We start from the raw sequence: 20,146 nt of genomic DNA, 5'->3' as shown, positions 1-20,146 counted from the left end.
CCCCCCCATCCCTTCCCACCGATCTCCTTCCTGGCACTTATCCTTGTAAACAGAACAAGTGCTACACCTGCCCTTACACTTCCTCCCTCACCACCATTCAGGGCCCCAGACAGTCCTTCCAGGTGAGGCGACACTTCACCTGTGAGTCGGCTGGTGTGGTATACTGTGTCCGGTGCTCCCAGTGTGGCCTTTTACATATTGGTGAGACCCGACGCAGACTGGGAGACCCTTTCGCAGAACACCTACGCTCGGTCTGCCAGAAAAAGCAGGATCTCCCAGTGGCCACCCCTTCTTACCCCATCCCTGACATATTTAGTTGTTTGCCTGTTCTCCATCTCCCTCTTGTGCTCCCCCCACTCCTTCTTTCTCCTGAGGCCTCCCGTCCCATGATCCTTTCGCTTCTCCAGCTCTGTATCACTTTTGCCAATCACCTTTCCAGCTCTTAGCTTCATTCCACCCCCTCCGGTCTTCTCCTATCATTTCGCATTTCCCCCTTCCCCCCACTACTTTCAAACCTCTTACTATCTTTCCTTTCGGTTAGTCCTGACGAAGGGTCTCGGCCTGAAACGTCGACAGCGCTTCTCCCTATAGATGCTGCCTGGCCTGCTGTGTTCCACCAGCATTTTGTGTGTGTTATATTTTGTTCTAATTTTGTTTCCTTCTATACATAGTGTATAATTAACATGTAATTCATGTTTTGCATGTGAATACTGCTTATATGATGCCATATACAAGTAAGCCTTCCATTGCAGTTCTGCATATGTGCATTTGGGTATGTGACAATAAGCTCAGAATTTTGAAAAAAAACTACTCTTTCCTCTTTTGCTTGTAGGTGCATTTGCATATATCCGTTTCACGCTTAATTATTTGCCTGCCTGCATGCTCACATTCAGTATTTTATGGAAAAGGACTGTCAAGTCCATCTGAATATCTTCATTGTTCAATCTCTCACCATTTAAAGACAATTCTGTTTTTCTATCTTGTTCTATCAAAACAAGTTTTACTGCATTATATTCTACCAGCCATCTTTCCTTTCTCACCTCTGGATACTCCTCAAAATTCACACTACCACTGAGCTTGGGTGGAATATTATCAGTAAACTCACATGTTAATTACAAATAATGTTGGATCATTCAGCATATCAGCAGCACTTGTAGAAAGAGATAGAGATAATATTTCAGGTTAAAGACCTTCCATTAGATTCTTAAAGTTAAATCTGACTTTCTTTCTACAGGCACACTCAAGGTGTGATTTTTAACATTCACATTTTCTTGATTTGTGGTGTGCCCTGCTCTAAGTCTCACCCAAAACAATCCTAATGTAATTATCATTGTCTCATTCTTCACTGAAATAAATCACAGAATTCATCTTGCATTTTGAGAGGGAGAAACTAAAGTTAGATGTGTCAGTATTACAGTGGAGTGAAGCGAAGGAGGGATGAGAGAGTCATGAGACAAGAGCTAGCCAATGTTGACTGGAAGGGGACACCTACAGGGATGACTGCTGAGCAGCAATGGCTGGAATCTCTGGCAGCAATTCCGAAGACACAGGGTATATACATACATTCCAAAGAGGAAGAAATATTCTAAAGGCAGGATAGTACAACCCTGGCTGACAAATGAAGTCAAAGCAAATTAAAAACAAAAGAGAAGGCAAATAGTAGAGCAAAATTAGTGGGAAGCTAGAGGATTGGTCAACTTTTAAAAATCAACAGGAGGCAACTAAAAAGCCATCAGGAAAGAAAAGATGAAATATGAAGGTAAGCTAGCCAATAACATCAAAGAGGATACCATAAGTTTTTTTCAGATCTATTATAAAGAATAAAAGAGAGGCAAGAGGAGATATGAGTCTGCTGGAAACAAAGTGGTGATGGCAGACAAGGAAATGGTGGATGAACTGAATAAGATGTTGCATCATTCTTCACTGTGGAAGAGACTAGCAGTATGTTGGATATTCAAGAGTGTCAGGAGGCAGAAGTGAATACAGTTGCTATTACTAGGGACTAAGTGCTTAGGAAACTGAAAGGTCTGAAGGTAAATAAGTCACCTGGACCAAATGAACTGAAAGAGTTAGCTGAAAAGATTGTGGAGGTATTAGTAATGATTGTTCAAGAATCACTAGACTCTGGCATGTTTCCAGAGGATTGAAAAATTGCAAGTGTCACTTCACTCTTCAAGAAGGGGGGAAGTCAGAAGAAAGGAAGTTACAGGTTAATTTATCTGGCCTCAGGAGTTGGGAAGATGTGGGAGTCAATTGTTAAAGGTATGATTTCTGGGTACTTAGAGGCACAGAATAAAGTAGGCCAAAGTCAGCATGATTTCCTTAAGGAAAAGTCTTGCCTGACAAATCTGTTGGAATTATTTGAAAGAAAAACAAGTAGGAATGACAAAGGAGAATCGGTAAGATGATGTGTACTTGGATTTTCGGAAGGCCTTTGTTAATGTGCCACACATGAGGCTGCTTAATAAGATAAAAACCCATGGTATTGCAGGAAAGATAATACCATGGATATAGCATGGCTGAATGGCAGGAGAAAAGGTGTGTGTATAAAAAGGAGCCTTTTCCGATTGGCTGCCAGTGACTAGTGTTATTCCCCAGAGCTTGGTGTTAGGACCGCTTCTTTTTAAGTTGTATGCCAATGATTTGAATGACATAATTGATGGCTTTATGGCCAAGTCTGCGGACAATACAAAGATAGGTGGAGTGGCATGTAGTGTTGAGAAAGCAGGGAGGCTGCAGAAGAAGTCAGATAGATTAGGAGAATGAGCAAAGAGGTGGCAGATGGAATGCAGTGTTGGTAAGTGTATGGAAATGTACTTTAGTAGAAGGAAAGTGGACCATTTACTAAATGGGGAGAAAATTCAAAAATATGAGGGCAAAAGGATTTTGGAATCCTCGTGCAGAATTCCCTAAAGTCTAACTTGAAGGCTGAGCTGGTGGTGAGGAAGGCAAATGCAACGTCAGCATTCACTTTGAGAGAACTAGAATATACAAGCAAGAATGCAATGCTGGGGCTTTGTATGGCACTGGTGAGGCCCCACTTGGAGAATTGTGGCCTAATTTTGCTCATATGTCTTATGTTCTTATGGTCTATCTTGTTGTGTGTGGCCCTTCAGGGAACAACCATAAGTTAATAGAATTCTTCACTACAGTGGAGTGCAGTACTAAAATCAAATACTGGATTCTTGTATCAGAAGAAAAGAAAATATAGAATATAAGGCATAACTGGTGAGGATAGGCTCTGAAACTTCACTAAATGAGTTGAATATGAGTAGGAAATAGATATTTAAAGAGAGCATATGTAAATTACAGCAATGATTCATTCTTATCTGGCATAAAATAGTCCCAGGAAAGAGGGTTCAACTATAGAATTTCCAGAAAAAAACCAGCTGGTTTAAGGACTGGAGAAGTTTAGAATTCAGCACAGTAGAGATAAAAAACCACAATAAGAGGGGAAAGGTGGAGAATGAGAAGAGACATGCAGAGAATTTTAAAAGTCTCCAAAAGTATCTTTAACTAGGTGAATAGAAAAATATCCCACGTTTCCGAGTGTTGGGAGCTGCACTTTTTCGATGCAACTTTCTACCTTCAGAAAGATGGGAAATTAGTATTGTGAATAAAGAAATTTCAAAACCATTGATTCTTTCTTCAGTGCCTGGGCTCTAACTTTTCATCCAATACACATCAATAGATTAGTAAGGAAACTAAATAATACATACTGCAGTTTACAGATGACAAAAAACTGGAGCGAGAGCTGTGAGGGGGATGCAAGGACGTTCCAAAGTGATATGGACAAGTGGATGAACAACTGTATGGTGGAAATATGAGATTATCCACTTAGATTCTAAAAATAGAAAGGCAAATTACTATCTAAATGGTGATAGATAGGAAAAAGGAAAGGTACGAGAGGCCTGGTCTATTTCCCTTAGAGTGAAGGGGGCTGAGAGGTCAAAAGACAGGTGTGGTGAACTACATATACCTGTCTGGACACGCCCCCCCCCCCCCACTGACTGCTCCTGTGGCTCCTCCCACAGACCCCGGTATAAAGGCGATTGGAGCCACAGACCCTTCCTCAGTCTCCAGGATGTCGTGTGGTGGTCACTTGCTGCTTGTGCTTTCTTCCAGCCAATAAAAACCTACCTTAACCCACGTCTCAGAGTTATTGATGGTGCATCAACAGCGGTGTATAAAACTATGAGAGAGATAGACGGGATAGATACTCACTGCCTGAATTCCATGGTAGAGGTAGCTAAGACTAGAGATTACAGGTTTAAGGTGAGTTGGGGGGGGGGGATGTTTAAAGGGGATTTAAGGGATAAACTGTTCACACGAAGATTATTTGGTATCTAAAATGAGTTGCCAGAAATGATGTAGCCAATTACAGTAACAACATTTAGGTGGCATCCTGACAATTACTTAAATAAACATGTCATAGAGAAATATGGGATTAATACAGGAAAATGGGATGAATATAGGCAGGCATGATAGACATGATGAGCCCATTCCAACATGTTCACCTCTATAACCCAAACGCTGACATACAAAGAGAGTTGGATCAATGAGGTCTATATTCACTTTTCAGAAGAGAATGTGGGAGTTTCATAGAAAACCATTGGCCTTATAAACAAGATAGTGGGAAGGTGTGCTGTCCAGAACCAAAGGTCACATTCTCAGGATTCAGTTTATACCAGAACAGGAGAATTTTTTTTCACACCAGAGAACAGATAGCAGAGTACACTATCAAGATACATATTTAAGGAGGTGAAAAAAATTTTTAGTGCCAAAGTTATCAAGGGACATGGGAAGGTGGAAGCAGTACTAAATTGGGCAGTCAGCTATGGCCATGTTGAATAAAGAAGCAGACCCAAGGTAAACTGGGTCTGAGGATACAGATGGACATGGACCTTCTGGAAGAACTCAAGAGGCTCTATGTTTGTCTTTAATGAAAACTGAACTGATATTGTTTGAATACACCACATTGTCCCTGTTGTAATAAATTTTCTAAATTTGCAATGTCAATCACAAAAGGGTAAAATGAAAATTAATTTTCTGTTGCCCTTCCAAAATTGGTGTCAAGGAACATTGTCACAGAAAAGATATTTTACCTGCATTTATTTGTATCGTGCTTGCTGCTGTCACTGTATGTCAAAAACTGAAGCTTTTATCTATTTTTAACTATTTTCTGACACTAAATAATTATTAGGTGCAACTGAATTTGACACTAATAAAATCATCACCTTCTAACAATTCATAGTGCATCACAGACATTTTCTAATTTTATTAAATTATTACACAATAACTTCTGACTTTGATTTTGATGTGGAGAACAACTACTAAAAAGTATTATTTGAAACTCTGGCATGACTGTTTTGTTTTATCATTTAAATAAATTTCTAGACAATCATGGAGAATTTACTTCTCAAATTTCAGTAAAGTTGCTAGGAGACAAGAAGAGTAGCCCAGCTAAAATTCCATAAAATGCTCATTTGGTTTGCAATTTGTTTGCTCGTCAAAAATTATCTTTTTAAATCAATTGCATTTTAAAATTCACTTTTTTAAAAGATCTGGGCATTGTTGGCAAAGCCAAAATTTATTACCCATCCTTAATTGCCCTTCAGAAGGTGAAGGTGAGCAGCCACCTTGAACTACTGCACTTTTTGGTAAGGTACTTATATAAATTATGTAGGTACATCATTATGAACTATCTGGCAAATGCCTTTCTCATCCTAATGATATGCCTCAAGATGCTGCTTCTTGTGCTTTGAATGGAAACAATGTAAGGTGATGGGCTATCACCCATACAAAATCAACTTCAGTCAACTGGCTAAGCCACAGTCCAAGGCTTAACTGTCTGTCAGTTTTGTCAAGGACTGTTTACATTTCCAAACACCTTCAATTCTTGTATTCCAATGAATTCTTCCTCAATGTTAGGTACCTCTTCGATATCTTCACCCCTCCACCACTCCCCCCCCCCCCCCCACCTGCTTTGGTATCATTTGTAAAATTAACCCTTCCTTTAAGAGATAGATACATGGTTTGGAGGGGTTTGGATGGACATGGTGTTGACGCGGGTAGAAGGGACTAGGCAGAAGATCAGGTTGGAAAGAACTAGATGGACTGAGGGGCCTGTTACTGTGCTATGACTCTATTTCTTATTCTTTTACTCACAAGAATAAGAGGTGAGCTCATAGAAGTTTAGCAAGTCATGAGGGGTATGCATCAGGTGGCTGACCATAGTCTTTACCTCATGTTGGGGAGTCTGAAACAAGACAACACAGTTACAAGATAAGACAGGAGAGATTTAAAAGAGACTCGAGAGGCAACTTCTTTACACCGAAAGTAATGAGTGCTCAGAGTGAGCTGCCAGAAGTGGTCAAAGTGGGTACTATTGCAACATTTAAGATACATTTGAATAGGTACATGGATGGTTATGCGCTTAGCACAGAAAATAGGACAAGCAGGGAAAAAGCTGTGGTCAGCATGGAGCAATTGGGCCAAAAAGCCTGTTTCAATGCTTTCTACGACTGTAATAGGTTTTAAAGATGTGCTCCTTGTGGCCCTTGGTTTTCAGAAACATTCAAAAACTATTCAAAATTTAAAACAGGATTATGTTAAAAATTAAGATCATAAGTCAAGTCAAGTCAAATTTATTTATATAGCACATTTAAGAACAATCCACATTGACCATAGTGCCGTACAGATCAGAGCAGATAGCTAAAATCACAAATACAAGAAACGGAGACATAACCGACAAAGAAAACTGCTTATAGGCACAAAAGAGACAGCACAAGGGTATAGGCACCAGCCAAAAATCAACCACATCAGGAGGATTCAAACGCTAGTGAATAAAAGTAAGTTTTGAGCCTGGATTTACAAGAATCGATGGGGGGGGGGCAGATCTGATAGGGAGGGGAATGTTGTTCCACAGTCTGGGGCTACAATAGCAAAAGCACGGTCACCAAAAGACATAAACATAACTAAATTAAACAATTAAAAGTCAAGCTAAACATTTACCCTTGCCCGTCATCTTTTTTCCTCCACTCACATTGAAAGTCTTGCTGTTCCCGTACACAAGTTTAAGAGGAAAACATTCCAGTCTTTGTGGGATGGAAATGAAGCAAGTTCATATTGGACTCCTCAAGGAATCTCTTTCTGAGTGCATTCAGCAGAACCACAAAAGCAGTTGACATCGAGTTAGGATTTCAACCTTCCAGTGGGAACCCTAACTTAATGTCATTTGACACAGAAAAATGTCAAAATCCAGTACAAATTAGCCAGGATTTCTCAGCCTGTTCAGAGCCAAGTTGAAACTAATTACCAATGCTTGCAATATGTAGAAATCTTGAGTTGTGCAAAAGATTGAATATCTATACCATGAAATTCACGTATAGTGGTTGGTTGCCATGAAGATGATATGTTATCTTCTACTTGATACTCATTTTAATGATTTCTGCATTGAGAGAGCTTCAAGTGCATTGTTGGTCGGCAGAATGCATCTGCAAGATCAATGTAGTGAGCGACTAGAAAGCCAGCTTGTGTTATTTGTGAACAAGACTGAAGAAGAGACATTGTGCCTGGTGCATAAATAAAGTCATTCTAGAACAAAAAAAACACTGGGAAAACTCAGTGGCTCCAGCAGCATCTATGGAGGCATAAGGTATGAGTTAACAATTCAGGACTGAGGAAAGAGGAAAGATTAACAGTATAAGAGGATGGTAGATAATATCTGGAACCGGATGAGGAAGGGATGATGAGTGGATGGAGCCCAGTGGAGGGGGCAGGAGTCTTGGGAGAAGTGAACAAAGGGGAGAATGAAACAAGACGGGCAGGTGAATGTGTGTGTGGGGATGTTGTTATACAACATAGAATACTACAGCACAGGAACAGGGTCTTTGGCACACAATGTTGTCCCAGGCTAATTAAATAGTAATTAAGATGTAGAAAAAAGCTGGATGAACTCAGCAGGTCGGGCAGCATCCATTGAAATGTACACATTTCAACGGATGCTGCCCGACCTGCTGAGTTCATCCAGTTTTTTTGTATGTTTTGATTTGGCCACAGCATCTGCAGTGTACTTTGTGTAAACGAGTAATTAGATGCCTAACTATACTAATCGGTTCTGCCTGCACAATGTTGACAACCCTCCACTGTTTGCACATTTATGTACCTATCTAAAAGCCTCTTAAATGCCCTATTGTACTTGCATCCACTATCGCTCCTGGCAGCACAATCCAGGCACCCATTATGGTGGGTGTAATAAACATGTCCCACACTTCTCTGAATTTAACCCCAGTCACCTTCAAGACATGCCCTCTAATATTAGACATTTCAACTCTGGGAAAAAGATACTCTATCTATGTCTCTCATAATCTTGTAAACTTCTGTCAGGTTTCCCCTCAGCCCCCACTGCCCCAGAGTAAACAACCCAAGTGCAGGTCTGTGTGGTGTTTGCATGTTCTCTCTGTGGCCATGTTGTTTTCCTTATCTTACCCTGGTTTCTTCACACATCCCCAGGACATATGGGCTGTTAGATTAATTGGCCACAGCAAATTGCTCTTAGTCTGTATGTAAGTGTATAATCTAGGAGTAGTTGTTGAGAATGTGGGGATAATAAAAATTGGGATTATTGAAGCATCAGTATAGATAGATAGTTCCCAGTCCGCACAATTTTGGCAGGCTGAAGAGCCTGTGTCTATGCTGCATATCCTTATGACTCTCACCTTCTGGGTTGACTCCTCACTCTTATTTCTTCTATTTAATCTCATGTTCCTCTTATTCAGCTGCTTGCTTTTATGAGGTTTGGTGATGTGTTCGCCGGTCAACTGGACTCTGACCACTTACATAGAAACGTAGAAAACCTACAACGTAATACAGGCCTTTCAGCCCACAAAGTTGTGCCAAACACATCCCTACCTTAGAAATTACTAGGCTTACCTATAGCCCTCTATTTTACTAAGCTCTATGTACCTATCTAAAAACCTCTTAAAAGACCCTATCATATCCACCTCCACCACCGTTGCCAGCAGCCCATTCCACACACTCACCACTCTCTGAGTAAAAAACTTACCCCTGATTTCTCCTCTGTACCTACGCCACAGCACCTTAAACCTGTGTTCTCTTGTTGCAACCATTTCTGCCCTAGGAAAAAGCCTCTGACAATCCACACAATCAGCGCCTCTCATCATCTTGTACACCTCTATCAGCTCACCTCTCATCCTCCTTCACTCCAAGGACAAAAGGCCGAGTTCACTCAACTTATTCTCATAAGGCATGCTCCCCAATCCAGGCAACATCCTTGTAAATCTCCTCTGCACCCTTTCTATGGTTTCCACATCCTTCCTGTAGTGAGGCAACCAGAACTGAGCACAGTACTCCAAGTGGAGTCTGACCAGGGTCCTATGTAGCTGCAACATTACATATCAGCTCCTAAATTCAATTCCACAATTGATAAAGGCCAATACACCATATGCCTTCTGAACCACAGAGTCAACCTGCGCAGCTGCTTTGAGCGTCCTATGGACTCGGACCCCAAGATCCCTCTGATCCTCCACACTGCCAAGAGTTTTACCATTAATACTATATTCTGGTATACACTTGCTCTTGTTCCTCAACCATACTTTATTTACTTGTGCGCAAGAACAGCATGGCCCATGTCACTAAACCGTTTTGAAGTTTGAACAAAGAAATGCCATTTTTATACAGCTGATGAAGGGCCTCTGCCCGAAACCTCGACTGCTTATTCCCCTCCATAGATGATGTTTGATTTGCAGATATCTTCCATCATTTTGCATGTGTTGCTCAAGATTTCCAGCATCTCGTGTGCTTGCTGTATATGAGGTGAACTGATGATCTGTCTACTCTCCACTGTGCATGATAATGCCCATATAATATGGGATCCAGCAAGATTCACTCTACAAATATGCAATATCACTATTCTCTAACCCCCACCCTACCCCCCCCCCCAACTTCCCTCCAAAAAATGGATTTACTGTCCTGGACTAGTTTAATCCAAGTAGACACTGGAAAGTAAAATTGGGATGGATAGAAAAGCAGGCATTCCATCTGATCCCATAGGTTTCCAGTTGGCAAACTGGTCACAATTTTCTCCCATGCTCCTCAGAAGTTTTACACATGACCTGGAGACATTGGAACATATCTGCACTTGCAATAGACAGAGGTCAAATACCTAAATAAGCTGACAGGATATTTTCCCAATCTTGATTTTAACACTGTCCATCAAGTTGGAAACCAGAGAAGCTGGCAGCAGATGCCAGCGTTGACCAGAGTTATACCAAGTTCTTTTTTCATTGAAGCACCAAGCTGTAAAGGAGTAACACTGTAGCATTTGTCAGAAGAAGCAAGATCAGCAGTCAAGCCTGCAGCGGTACCAAAAAAAATGTCATCCCAAAATTTTCATACAGGATTTCTTATGCAAGAACTACTGTAATGGAGTGCAGTCCTTCAGTAACAGCAGTTACCGACTTAACGTCAACTTGTGCTCTTCCGTAGTGTGTGCTGGAAACAGCACATTGTTTTCTTTGCGAGAGTAACACACCTTGCTGCAGCAAAGCTGATCAGAGCACACAGATAATAAATGTCTGTTCAGCATATCTGTTACGTTCCTAATTTTATTGAAGTTCCAGCAGACCTCTGCTCACCCGTTACAAAGCAAATAAAACCCAGGTGTGACTTAAGAGCCGAGAGTATACATGCAGCAGTTCTCCATATCCCTTTATTCCTTGATCTACCAAATAGCTCCACTATAAATACTTTTAACTGCTCCTAATAGTCCAGGTTTCACAACTGCCAGGGTAGAGAATTCTATAGATTCACTAACCTCTGCAAGACATTTCTCAGTACCTCAGCTTTAAATGATTGGCCCCCGATCTTATAGTCATGTCCCCTTGTTTGAGATCCTCCCATAAGTGAAAACATCCTAACATCTACCATATGAAGCCCCTTAAGATCAGAAGTGCTCAGAAAAAGGTCACGGCTTATTCTTCCAAGTTCCAAGGAATACATGAACAAACTATTAATCTCTCTTGATCAGACAATCCTCTCACCTCAGGAACAACAATCAGAATCAGGTTTATTATCACTGATCTATGTTTGCCATGGAATTTGTAGTTTTGCGTTAACAAGGCTCCATTGTACTGCCTCCAATATTAATCTATCTCTTTTCTGGTTAGAAAACTAAAACTATTCAGATATTCCATGTGAGGCCCCAACCAAAACCACATACAACTGCAATAAAACCTCCCTATTTTTAAACTCCTACTCCTTTGCAGTGAAGGGAATATATCAATTGCCTTCTTAACCACTTTCTGGTTCTGCCTACCAGCTTTTTGTGACACACGCACTAAAAGTGCATGAAGGTTGGTGCTATTCTTGCAAAGCAGTCACCAAGTTAACACAGGTGGTAGAACAATATTTTCAACTATTTATCATTCTGAATGATAAACTAGTGTACTTTACTGTAGAGTCTTGAATAGTTAAAATGACCTAACCATTCATTAAGTGCAGAGACAGATTCTAACCTCACCTCTTTAAATGGCTAGTTCCAATCACCATGACATAAAGGAAACCTTTAGATCGGAAGTGGGTTGTGGTGAAAAATCACGTGACAGTCTAATCTTAGTGCCAATAGTTTAAATTTTTAAAAAGCTGAGAAAAGATTGCATGCTTCAGCATAAGTACAACCTATATTCTTTAAGTAGTGCATCACTTCATTTGCATTTGAAATGTAATGCTGCATAAAAGTGTCATATAATACACGCTCAACAGAATGCTCATGTGAATTGGTATGGACAAAAATGTTTCCATCTTTATTTTTGTATTAATTGATACAATCTTTATTAAATTGTGCACTGTGATAAAAAATAATATCTGACCATTCTTACCAGGGACAATGTGATATAGTCCTCTCCTGTCAGAGTAATAGTGCAATAGCATGGAATTGTCTTCATTTTTTTCCACCCTGAAGGATGGTGCATTCATCTCCTAATAATATGAATAAAGTATTAAAACTGAATATTTGTCAGATTGCATTTATTAATTAGATTAATTCCAACATTACTCTCAGTAATAAAGTCATACTTAATCCCAAAGGACTGTCGGGATTAAAATCTAATACATTGCTCCTTGTTACCAAAAGAAACATTTCTGATTAAAGAATATCAAGTGCACTCCTAATACATATAAATTAAATGTCAAATCTAACAATTCACAAGGAATATTATGAGATTACATATGCTTCACAGGTTGCTCAGATATATAACAACATTACTGGATGAGCTCAGTAGATTGAGCAGCATTTGTAAAGGAAAAGAAATTGTTAATGCCTTGGGTTGAAACCCTACATCTAGCCCTGATGCAGACTTTCAACCTGAAATGTTAACAATTCCTCGCCTCCCGCTCCTTCCACCATAGATGCTGCTCAACCCCCTAAGCTCTACCAACAGATTGGTGGTTGCTCCAGATTCCAGTATCTACCAGCGCATGGTTGGGACATGAAAGGAAACTGGAGCAGCCAGTGGAAAGCCATGTGGTTACAGGGAGAACCTATAATTGATCCATCTGAGAATAGGATTGAATCCAGGTTCCTACACATTGTTCAAGGACTTTCATCCAAAGGGTTTTACAATATTTACAAAGACTCAAATGTAAAGCATCCAGCCTTTCTTTAGCAGATCTTTCTTGTCATATCACATTATTTTTTCACAAATATGAAAAAAATATGCAGATGCTGACAATCCAAAGCAAACACACAAAAAGCTGGAAGAACTCAGCAGGCTAGAACTGATTAAGGGTCTCAGCCTAAAATGTCAATTGTTTACTCATTTCTACACATGCTGCCTGGCCTGTTGAGTTCCTCCAACATTTTCTGTGGTCACATTATGTTTCTTTCTGCATAGTCTGATTAACTATCAGCAAAGGGAAAATAGTGTGCAACATTTTCTATTTAATGTTAGGTTTGGGGTTCGTTCTCCAGTGGCTAGATTGTTATCTTGGAGCCTATTTACCCTTACAGGATGTAACCAAACCTCCTCTCTTAGCACTGCTGATGAAAAGAGTAAAAAGTCTGTATTAATGAAACACAATATTTAATCTTTTTATATGACATCCTTTCATGTAGAGCAATTATTAATTGTAAATAGGATAGGCATCATAAATGGAATACTAACAAATTACTAAGGATTTAATAGTGCTTGCAAGTTAATTTAATCATGCAGTCCCAAAACTAAAAGTTTATTCTGCGGCAATAAGGTTAACCTTGTTGCAAACTTTCTTCTTCAATATACAAATTTCTTCATGTTGATCGCAGTGAACCTCAGAAAACTTCAGTAAACTTGCCTGATATGACAATGAGAGGTAACGGTGTAAAAAATCAAGATTCTCGATGAACTCCATGAGATTACTTCCCAGGGTACGGAGCATACGATCATATCCAGATCTTTTGCAAAATACAAAAAAATGTTCCCCAAATTTGTTCAGCAACACATCTGGCTTCATACCTGGAGTTCACAACAAGATAAAACATCAAAAGGCTTTCAGCAACAACTTCTACTGTTTATCATAATCCTATTGCAGAAAATAAATATCCCAAGGTACTTAAAGAAGGAAGGGAAATATGTAAAAATAATGAGAAAACCCTGAGTCATGGGGAGAGAATTTAGAGAGTGAAAACTTGCACATGAATATCAGTAGAGGTCGAAGTAGGCCAATTCAAGCTTTCAGGTGGCTCCACTATACAATAAGATTAAGGCTGATTTCTTACTTTGACATCATTTTCCTTCCCTAATCCTATGTCCATTGATTCTCTTAACATCTAAAAAAATGTAACAATCCATGTCTTTAAAATACTTTGCACATCCACAACCACCACCCCTCCCCCCACCCAACTGGGTAAACAAACTGGATTTTGTTTGGATGAGGCCAAGTACTCAGGATTGTGCACAGTAGCTCACTGACGTCTTCATGGACTTCTTCAACCGGGCTACTGTCCCCACGTGCTTCAAATCAGCCATCATCACCCCTGTACCAAAGAACTCTACACATTCAGAACTAAGTGACTACCACCCGGTGACATTGATGCCAATCATCAGAAGTGTTTTGAATGGCAAATATCTGAAACTCCTATCCTGACACACCGGACGTGTACCAATATGCCTACCGACAGAACTGCTCGGTAACAGATGCTATGGCATCCGTCAAGCACCTGGCCCTGACACACCTAGAAAACAAGGACACTTACAGTATGTCAGAATGCAGTTTCTGGATTTCAGTTCGGCATTCATCACTATGGTTGCACAGATTTTGGTGAACAAACTCGTACTCCTCAGTCTAAATATACCACTGAGCAGCTGGGTGTTGGACTTCCTAACCAACGGACCTCAGATAGTCAGGATGCACAACTGCTCCTCCCTCCCATCATCCTCAACATGGGCACCCCATAAGCCGTGTGCTGAGCCCACTGCTGTACATACTGATCACGCACGACTGCACAGCCAAACACCAGAGTAAACATATTGTAACGTTTGCCAGTGACATAATAGTGGTGGGACTTGTTATGCTGTGTAACTCCAAATCATTAAACTAATTAGAAGAAAAACAAGAGAGCCGGGACTCTCTGTTCTTTACTTAAAGTGAGGCATACTCATATAACACGGTAGTGTCATGATGTATGCAATTCATGTATTTTTACATATAACCCGTAATGAATCATTTAAATGAACAAGAATGCTTAAACAATGTATTTACAATATTACTCAAATACTACTGAAATACTGAACACACAGTACGAGTCATTACCAAAAACAATGAGACAACCTATAGAGAGGAGGTGGAAGAGCTCCAGACTGAGTGTCAGGCAAGAAACCTCTTCCTCAATGTCAGTAAGACAAAAGAGATGACTATCAGCTTCAGCAGAACTCGCTCCACTCACACGCCTCTTTACACTGGTACTATAACAGTGAAAACTGCGAGCAATTTAAACTCATGGGAGTACACATCTTGCACAATTCATTATGGTCCCAGAGTACATCCCACACGATTAAGAAAGCTTGCCAACACCTCTTCTCTTTGAGGAGGATGAAGAGAGTTGGACTGTGCACATCAATTCTCACTACCTGCTACAGATGCGCAGTAGAGAGCATCCTGACATGCTGCACCATTGCATGCTATGGAAACTACTCTGCAGTGGTCAGCAAGTCCCTACAACAAGTAACCTTCCTACCATCAGAGCACGTATACAGAAGGTGCCAGAAAACATCCAGCAATATTATGAAGGATCCTACCCACCTCTAATACTCCCTCATTCTTGTCCCTAACCTGACTCTTAGCATCCTGCACTGACCCCAAAAAAACCTATGTCAGAGCCACAACGTCGATGGACACTGCAGCTCTGCACCATCCTGACCTGAAGTTCCCATCTTGACCTAGTGTTTGTCATATATATTAAAATTTAGTTGAGAATGCAGATAGAATGATGAGTAAATTTCCAAATGACATCAAAATTGATGATGTGAGGACAGTGAAGAAGGTTGCCTAAGGTTACAGCAGGATTAGATTAACTGAAGAAAAATGGGCAAAAGAATGGAAAATAATATTTAACTCAGTTAAGTGCAAAGTGATGCACTTTGGGAGTTTAAAGTGGGGTAGGACTAACACAGGGAGCGAGAGCATCCTGGAGAGAGCTGCAGAATACAGAGATCCAGAGAAACAAGAGTGCCAACATAGGTAGACAAGCTGATCAAGAAGGTGTATGTCATTCATTGGATGGGTCATTGAGTACCCAAGTTGGGCTGTTATGCTACAAGATATTTCCGGGATGAGGAAGTGGAGGGATGGGTTAGTAAATTTGCTGAAGACACAAAGGTTGGAGGTGTTGTGGATAGTGTGGAGGACTGTCAGAGGGAGCCTGATAGGATGCAAAACTGGACATTGATAGGATGGAAAACTGGGCTGAGAAGTGGCAGATGGAGTTCAACTCAGATAAGTGTGAGATGGTTCATTTTGGTAGATCAAATATGATGGCAGAATATAGCATTAATGGTAAGACTCTTGGCAGTGTGGAGGATCAGAGGGATTTTGGGGTCCAAGTCCATAGGACACTCAAAGCCGTTATACAGGTTGACTCTGTCATTAAGAAGGTATACGGTGCATTGGCCTTCATCAATCATGGGATTGAGTTTAAGAGCTGAGACGTAATGTTGCAGCTAAATAGGACCCTGGTCAGACCCCACTTGGAGTACTGTGATCAATTCTGGTCACCTCACTACAGGAAGGACGTGGAAACCATAGAAAGGGTGCAGAGGAGATTTACAGGGATGTTGCCTGGATCGGGGAGCATGCCTTATGAGAAAAGGTTGAGTGAACTCGGCCTTTTCTCCTTGGAGCGACGGAGGATGAAAGGTGACCTGATAGAGGTGTAAAAGATAATGAGAGGCATTAATCATATGGATAATTGGAGGCTTTTCCTCAGGGCTGAAATGGCTAGTACGAAAGGGCATAGTTTTAAGGCGCTTGGAAGTAGGTACAGAGGAAATGTCAGGGGTAAGTTTTTTTACGCAAAGAGTGGTGAGTGCATGGAATGGGCTGCCAGCGACAGTGGTAGAGGCGGAATTGATAGGGTCTTTTAAGAGACTCCTGGATGGCTACATGGAGCTTAGAAAAATAGAGGGCTATGGATAAAGCATAGGTAGTTCTAGGGTAGGGACATGCTCTGCACAGCTTTGTGGGCCAAATGGCCTGTATTGTGCTGTAGGTTTTCTATGTTTCTGAGATATTGGTGAGATTGTTAATAGACTACTGTGTGTAACAAGTATTTGGTTAACCTACAGAGGGTGCAGAAAATGCTCACAAGGATGTTGCCAGAACTGGGGGACTTGACTTACAAGAAAAGAGAGCTGAGGCTGTTTTCCCTGGAGTGGAGGGAATTGGATGGTCACAGCTTTTTTCCCAAGGCAGGGGAGCCAACAACTAGAGGGCACAGATTTAAGATGAGAGGGGTGTAAGATTTAAAGGGAACCTGAGGGGCAAGATTTACACACAGATATTAGTGGGTATATGAAACAAGGTGCCTGTAGAAGTGGTTGAGGCAGGTACAACTAGAACATTTAAAAAACATTTGCAGATTCATGGATAAGAAAAGTTTAGAGGAATATGGGATGAATGCAACCAAATATGACTGGCTCAGGCAGGCACCTTGTATAGCAAGAAAGAGTTGAGCCAAAAGGCATGTTTTGTGCTGTTTAACACTATGATGCTATGAAAATGCACAAGTTAAAATCCAGTTATGTGACAAATCAGGTTTCCACAGTGCTTATGAGGTCTATTTGGATCTTTGTGGCTTTTTCAGAGAAGTATCACCTAAATTTAAATCTCAGGAAGTAAGGATTCTCCTTGTCATGTACTCGCAACATACACATTTCCAGTTTTTAGGAGCAATATTTGGATCTGATATGTTATTTTTAAGTATACATTTGAACTTATTGCAATGTTAAATATATAATGTAGTAGTTCTGTAAAAATAACATAGAACATACAGTACCTAATAATTTGCAGGCTTCCTCTACCATCCGCATTGTATTGTCATCAGAGTAAACTTTAAAATTCATAAAATTGTCTGGCACTCCAGCTGCTATTCTATAGAGAGAATAATGTTAATTTGAAAATAAAGTTACAATATTAAAACTTCTTACATATTAGCACTCCTGTCAATGCTGCCTAAGAAAGGTAAAGATATCACAGCTGTAGATTGAAACGTTGACAAGAGACTGCAGTCTGTCACCTGTTTCACACAATTACACAGCCCATGAATAGTTCCACCTGCTGAAATATTTAAACTTTCCCACTGGACCTGTCACACAACAGGTATCTTAGGCAGGTGATATCCACAATTGTAAGCAATGGGCTGAATAAATAGAAAAGTGAGTTTTATCTTCACACTAATCATAACCATTCAAATATACAAATTGTGCTAAACTGAAGATATGCTGTTGGCTTACTTTGAAGATGTATGTGGACCACTTGAAAGAAATGCTTGTCTTGTTTTAAGCTAACACAAAACTGTAGTTGTATCCATAAGGTGTAAGCAAAAATAGCCAAAGCTTCACCTATACCGTCAAAATATTGACTCTCATAGAGGCAGTACCTCTCATAGATTCTCGTATTATATATGATCTGAGCTCAAAGAATTCCCTGCGTCTGCAAATTGAGTAGATACACACAAGCTATAAACAGGAATCTGTTCAACAGATCTCAGTTTCATTGATTACATTGTTTTTAACCAATAAAGGCTTGGATTACAAGTATGCCTTTAATAATCAACAGAAGTCTGAGACACTCATTTGCCCTGAAACTGGGAAATCACAAATATTGCCCATTTCAAACAGCATTCCCATGTTAAAATGGTAGTTCAACAATGTTTGTGGTTATATTTTGGTTAGTGTAAGAAAACAATAAATATCTCATTTAAAAGTAACAGCATCAAGTATTACCTTAATTTCTCCCAACTTTCTTCTCCAAATGTTTCTATGATCAAAGACTTCAAACATTTGTTAATAAATCCATACTATAAAAAGAAAGTGTGTATGTATAAGTTAATTATCGCGTAAGGTATTTTAACATTAAAAATCTATTTTTGCATTTTATTGGTTAAAATAACTATATTTCAAGAACGAAAATCACATGTACTTCATAACTTACCATTTCGATATAAGAAGCTACAACCCTTCAAGCCCCTTTACTCTTACGGCTGATTCACCTTAGTCCACATTCTATTTGCTTTTATCAAATATATTCAAATATGAACCACCCTCGTCACTATCTTTTTAATGTGTACAAATGTCAAAAAGCTTTAGATTTACACCGGAACCTGCAATGCAAGTGTCGTTTAGTTATGTTGCCTGCATTTATATTCCAACTGATATTTATAATATCATGCGATTTTTCATCTGAAAGTTCTTGCCTGTGGGAAAATTAATTTTCGATTTACATTTCTTCTGCTCGCCATTTTAGGCTGCGTTTTTCAAGCACGTGCCCTATTTAAATTTTATTCCGGAACACAATCGAACGATCAACGTTAATTCACAACGTCTCTCTATTACTGTCAAGATATTCTACTCTACGATGTGATAAGTGCAATTATTTCCATTACAATGTACCCCAGCATCTAATAAAGGACAAATATAATCTATCGCACACAGAATGTTGTGATGTGACCTGTATGTCTGCAGACGTGATATATTTACATACTCCGAAATAACAACCCGCCAGGTCAAGGAAATATCAATTCACAATAACACCCAGTCTTTCTTAAAAATTATTAACAAATAAGCAATCTCTCACACAGTGTTTGGCAATTAATGAGCGAATTCATTGTCCGGACGCTTATGGTCCAATGATATACATAGCTTTCAATGTATCTCTTGGTGTAAACACTTACCATCTTCAACCAGGACACTGAGGTTTAACTCCATGTAGTTGGTGACAGTAGGACAAGGAGGCATTGAGTTATTGGCACGCTAACTACTTCGCTTCAAACTCACATCGGATCGGTAATTTCTGGTGCAATAGGCGACGATTTCCAATGCCCCTTCCTCTGCCACAAACAACCCGGCAATCGACGAGAGGCGTCGTCCACAGTTGATTTCCTGATCGCCGTTTCTTACTTTGCACTTGACCCTGGAGACTCTCTGTGGGCTTTTGCTCCAGTTGTTCGCGACGCCCCCTACAGAGCATCCGAGGTGTGTGAACCGGGCAGGCGACGTCTGCATCGATCAGAGCGAAGAGTCGTTAACGGCGCCGTGGATTGGGAAGCAAGTGTCAGAAAGCCGAATTCAGTTCCAAACCAAGCGCATTGAGTGAGAGTGGAAGAGCAAAGAAATAGAGACAAAGAGTGAAAAAAAAACAGAGGCAGGAAGAAAAGGGGTGAATTAATGTATTCACCCTTTTTGAGGAGATTTGGTGTATCACCAAAGACACTTGCAAATTTCTCCAGCTATACCGTGAAAAGCATTTTAACTAGCTGCATCACAGTCTGGTATGGCGTTTGGGGGGGGGGGGGGGGTTGGTGGTTACTGCACAGGATCGAAATAAGCTGGAGAGAGTTGTAAACTTTGTCAGCTCCATCATGAGCACTGAC

The 20,146-nt window shown here is 40.2% G+C and overlaps 1 protein-coding gene across 2 annotated transcripts in view; it reads right to left on the bottom strand.

The window, feature by feature from the left end:
- Window positions 1–19,695, bottom strand: part of LOC140724038 (guanylate cyclase soluble subunit beta-2-like) — a 42,840-nt gene extending 23,145 nt beyond the window's left edge. Inside the window, exons 1-5 of one of the 2 annotated variants that reach the window (XM_073038536.1) lie at window positions 19,448–19,695; window positions 18,501–18,574; window positions 17,552–17,646; window positions 13,354–13,514; window positions 11,901–12,000 (exon numbers count right to left, since the gene is read on the bottom strand). In XM_073038536.1, coding sequence (XP_072894637.1) covers window positions 11,901–12,000; window positions 13,354–13,514; window positions 17,552–17,646; window positions 18,501–18,574; window positions 19,448–19,450 — 433 coding nt within the window. In that variant the 5' untranslated portion in view covers window positions 19,451–19,695. The remainder of the gene's footprint in view (window positions 1–11,900; window positions 12,001–13,353; window positions 13,515–17,551; window positions 17,647–18,500; window positions 18,575–19,447) is intronic. The other variant, XM_073038537.1, reaches the window with a different exon arrangement.
- Window positions 19,696–20,146: the final 451 nt, after the last annotated feature.

Source organism: Hemitrygon akajei, chromosome 3 (assembly GCF_048418815.1).
Source record: "Hemitrygon akajei chromosome 3, sHemAka1.3, whole genome shotgun sequence".
Lineage (NCBI taxonomy): Eukaryota > Metazoa > Chordata > Chondrichthyes > Myliobatiformes > Dasyatidae > Hemitrygon > Hemitrygon akajei.
Note: the sequence above shows the minus strand (reverse complement) of the source record. Positions and strands in the feature narration are given on the sequence as shown.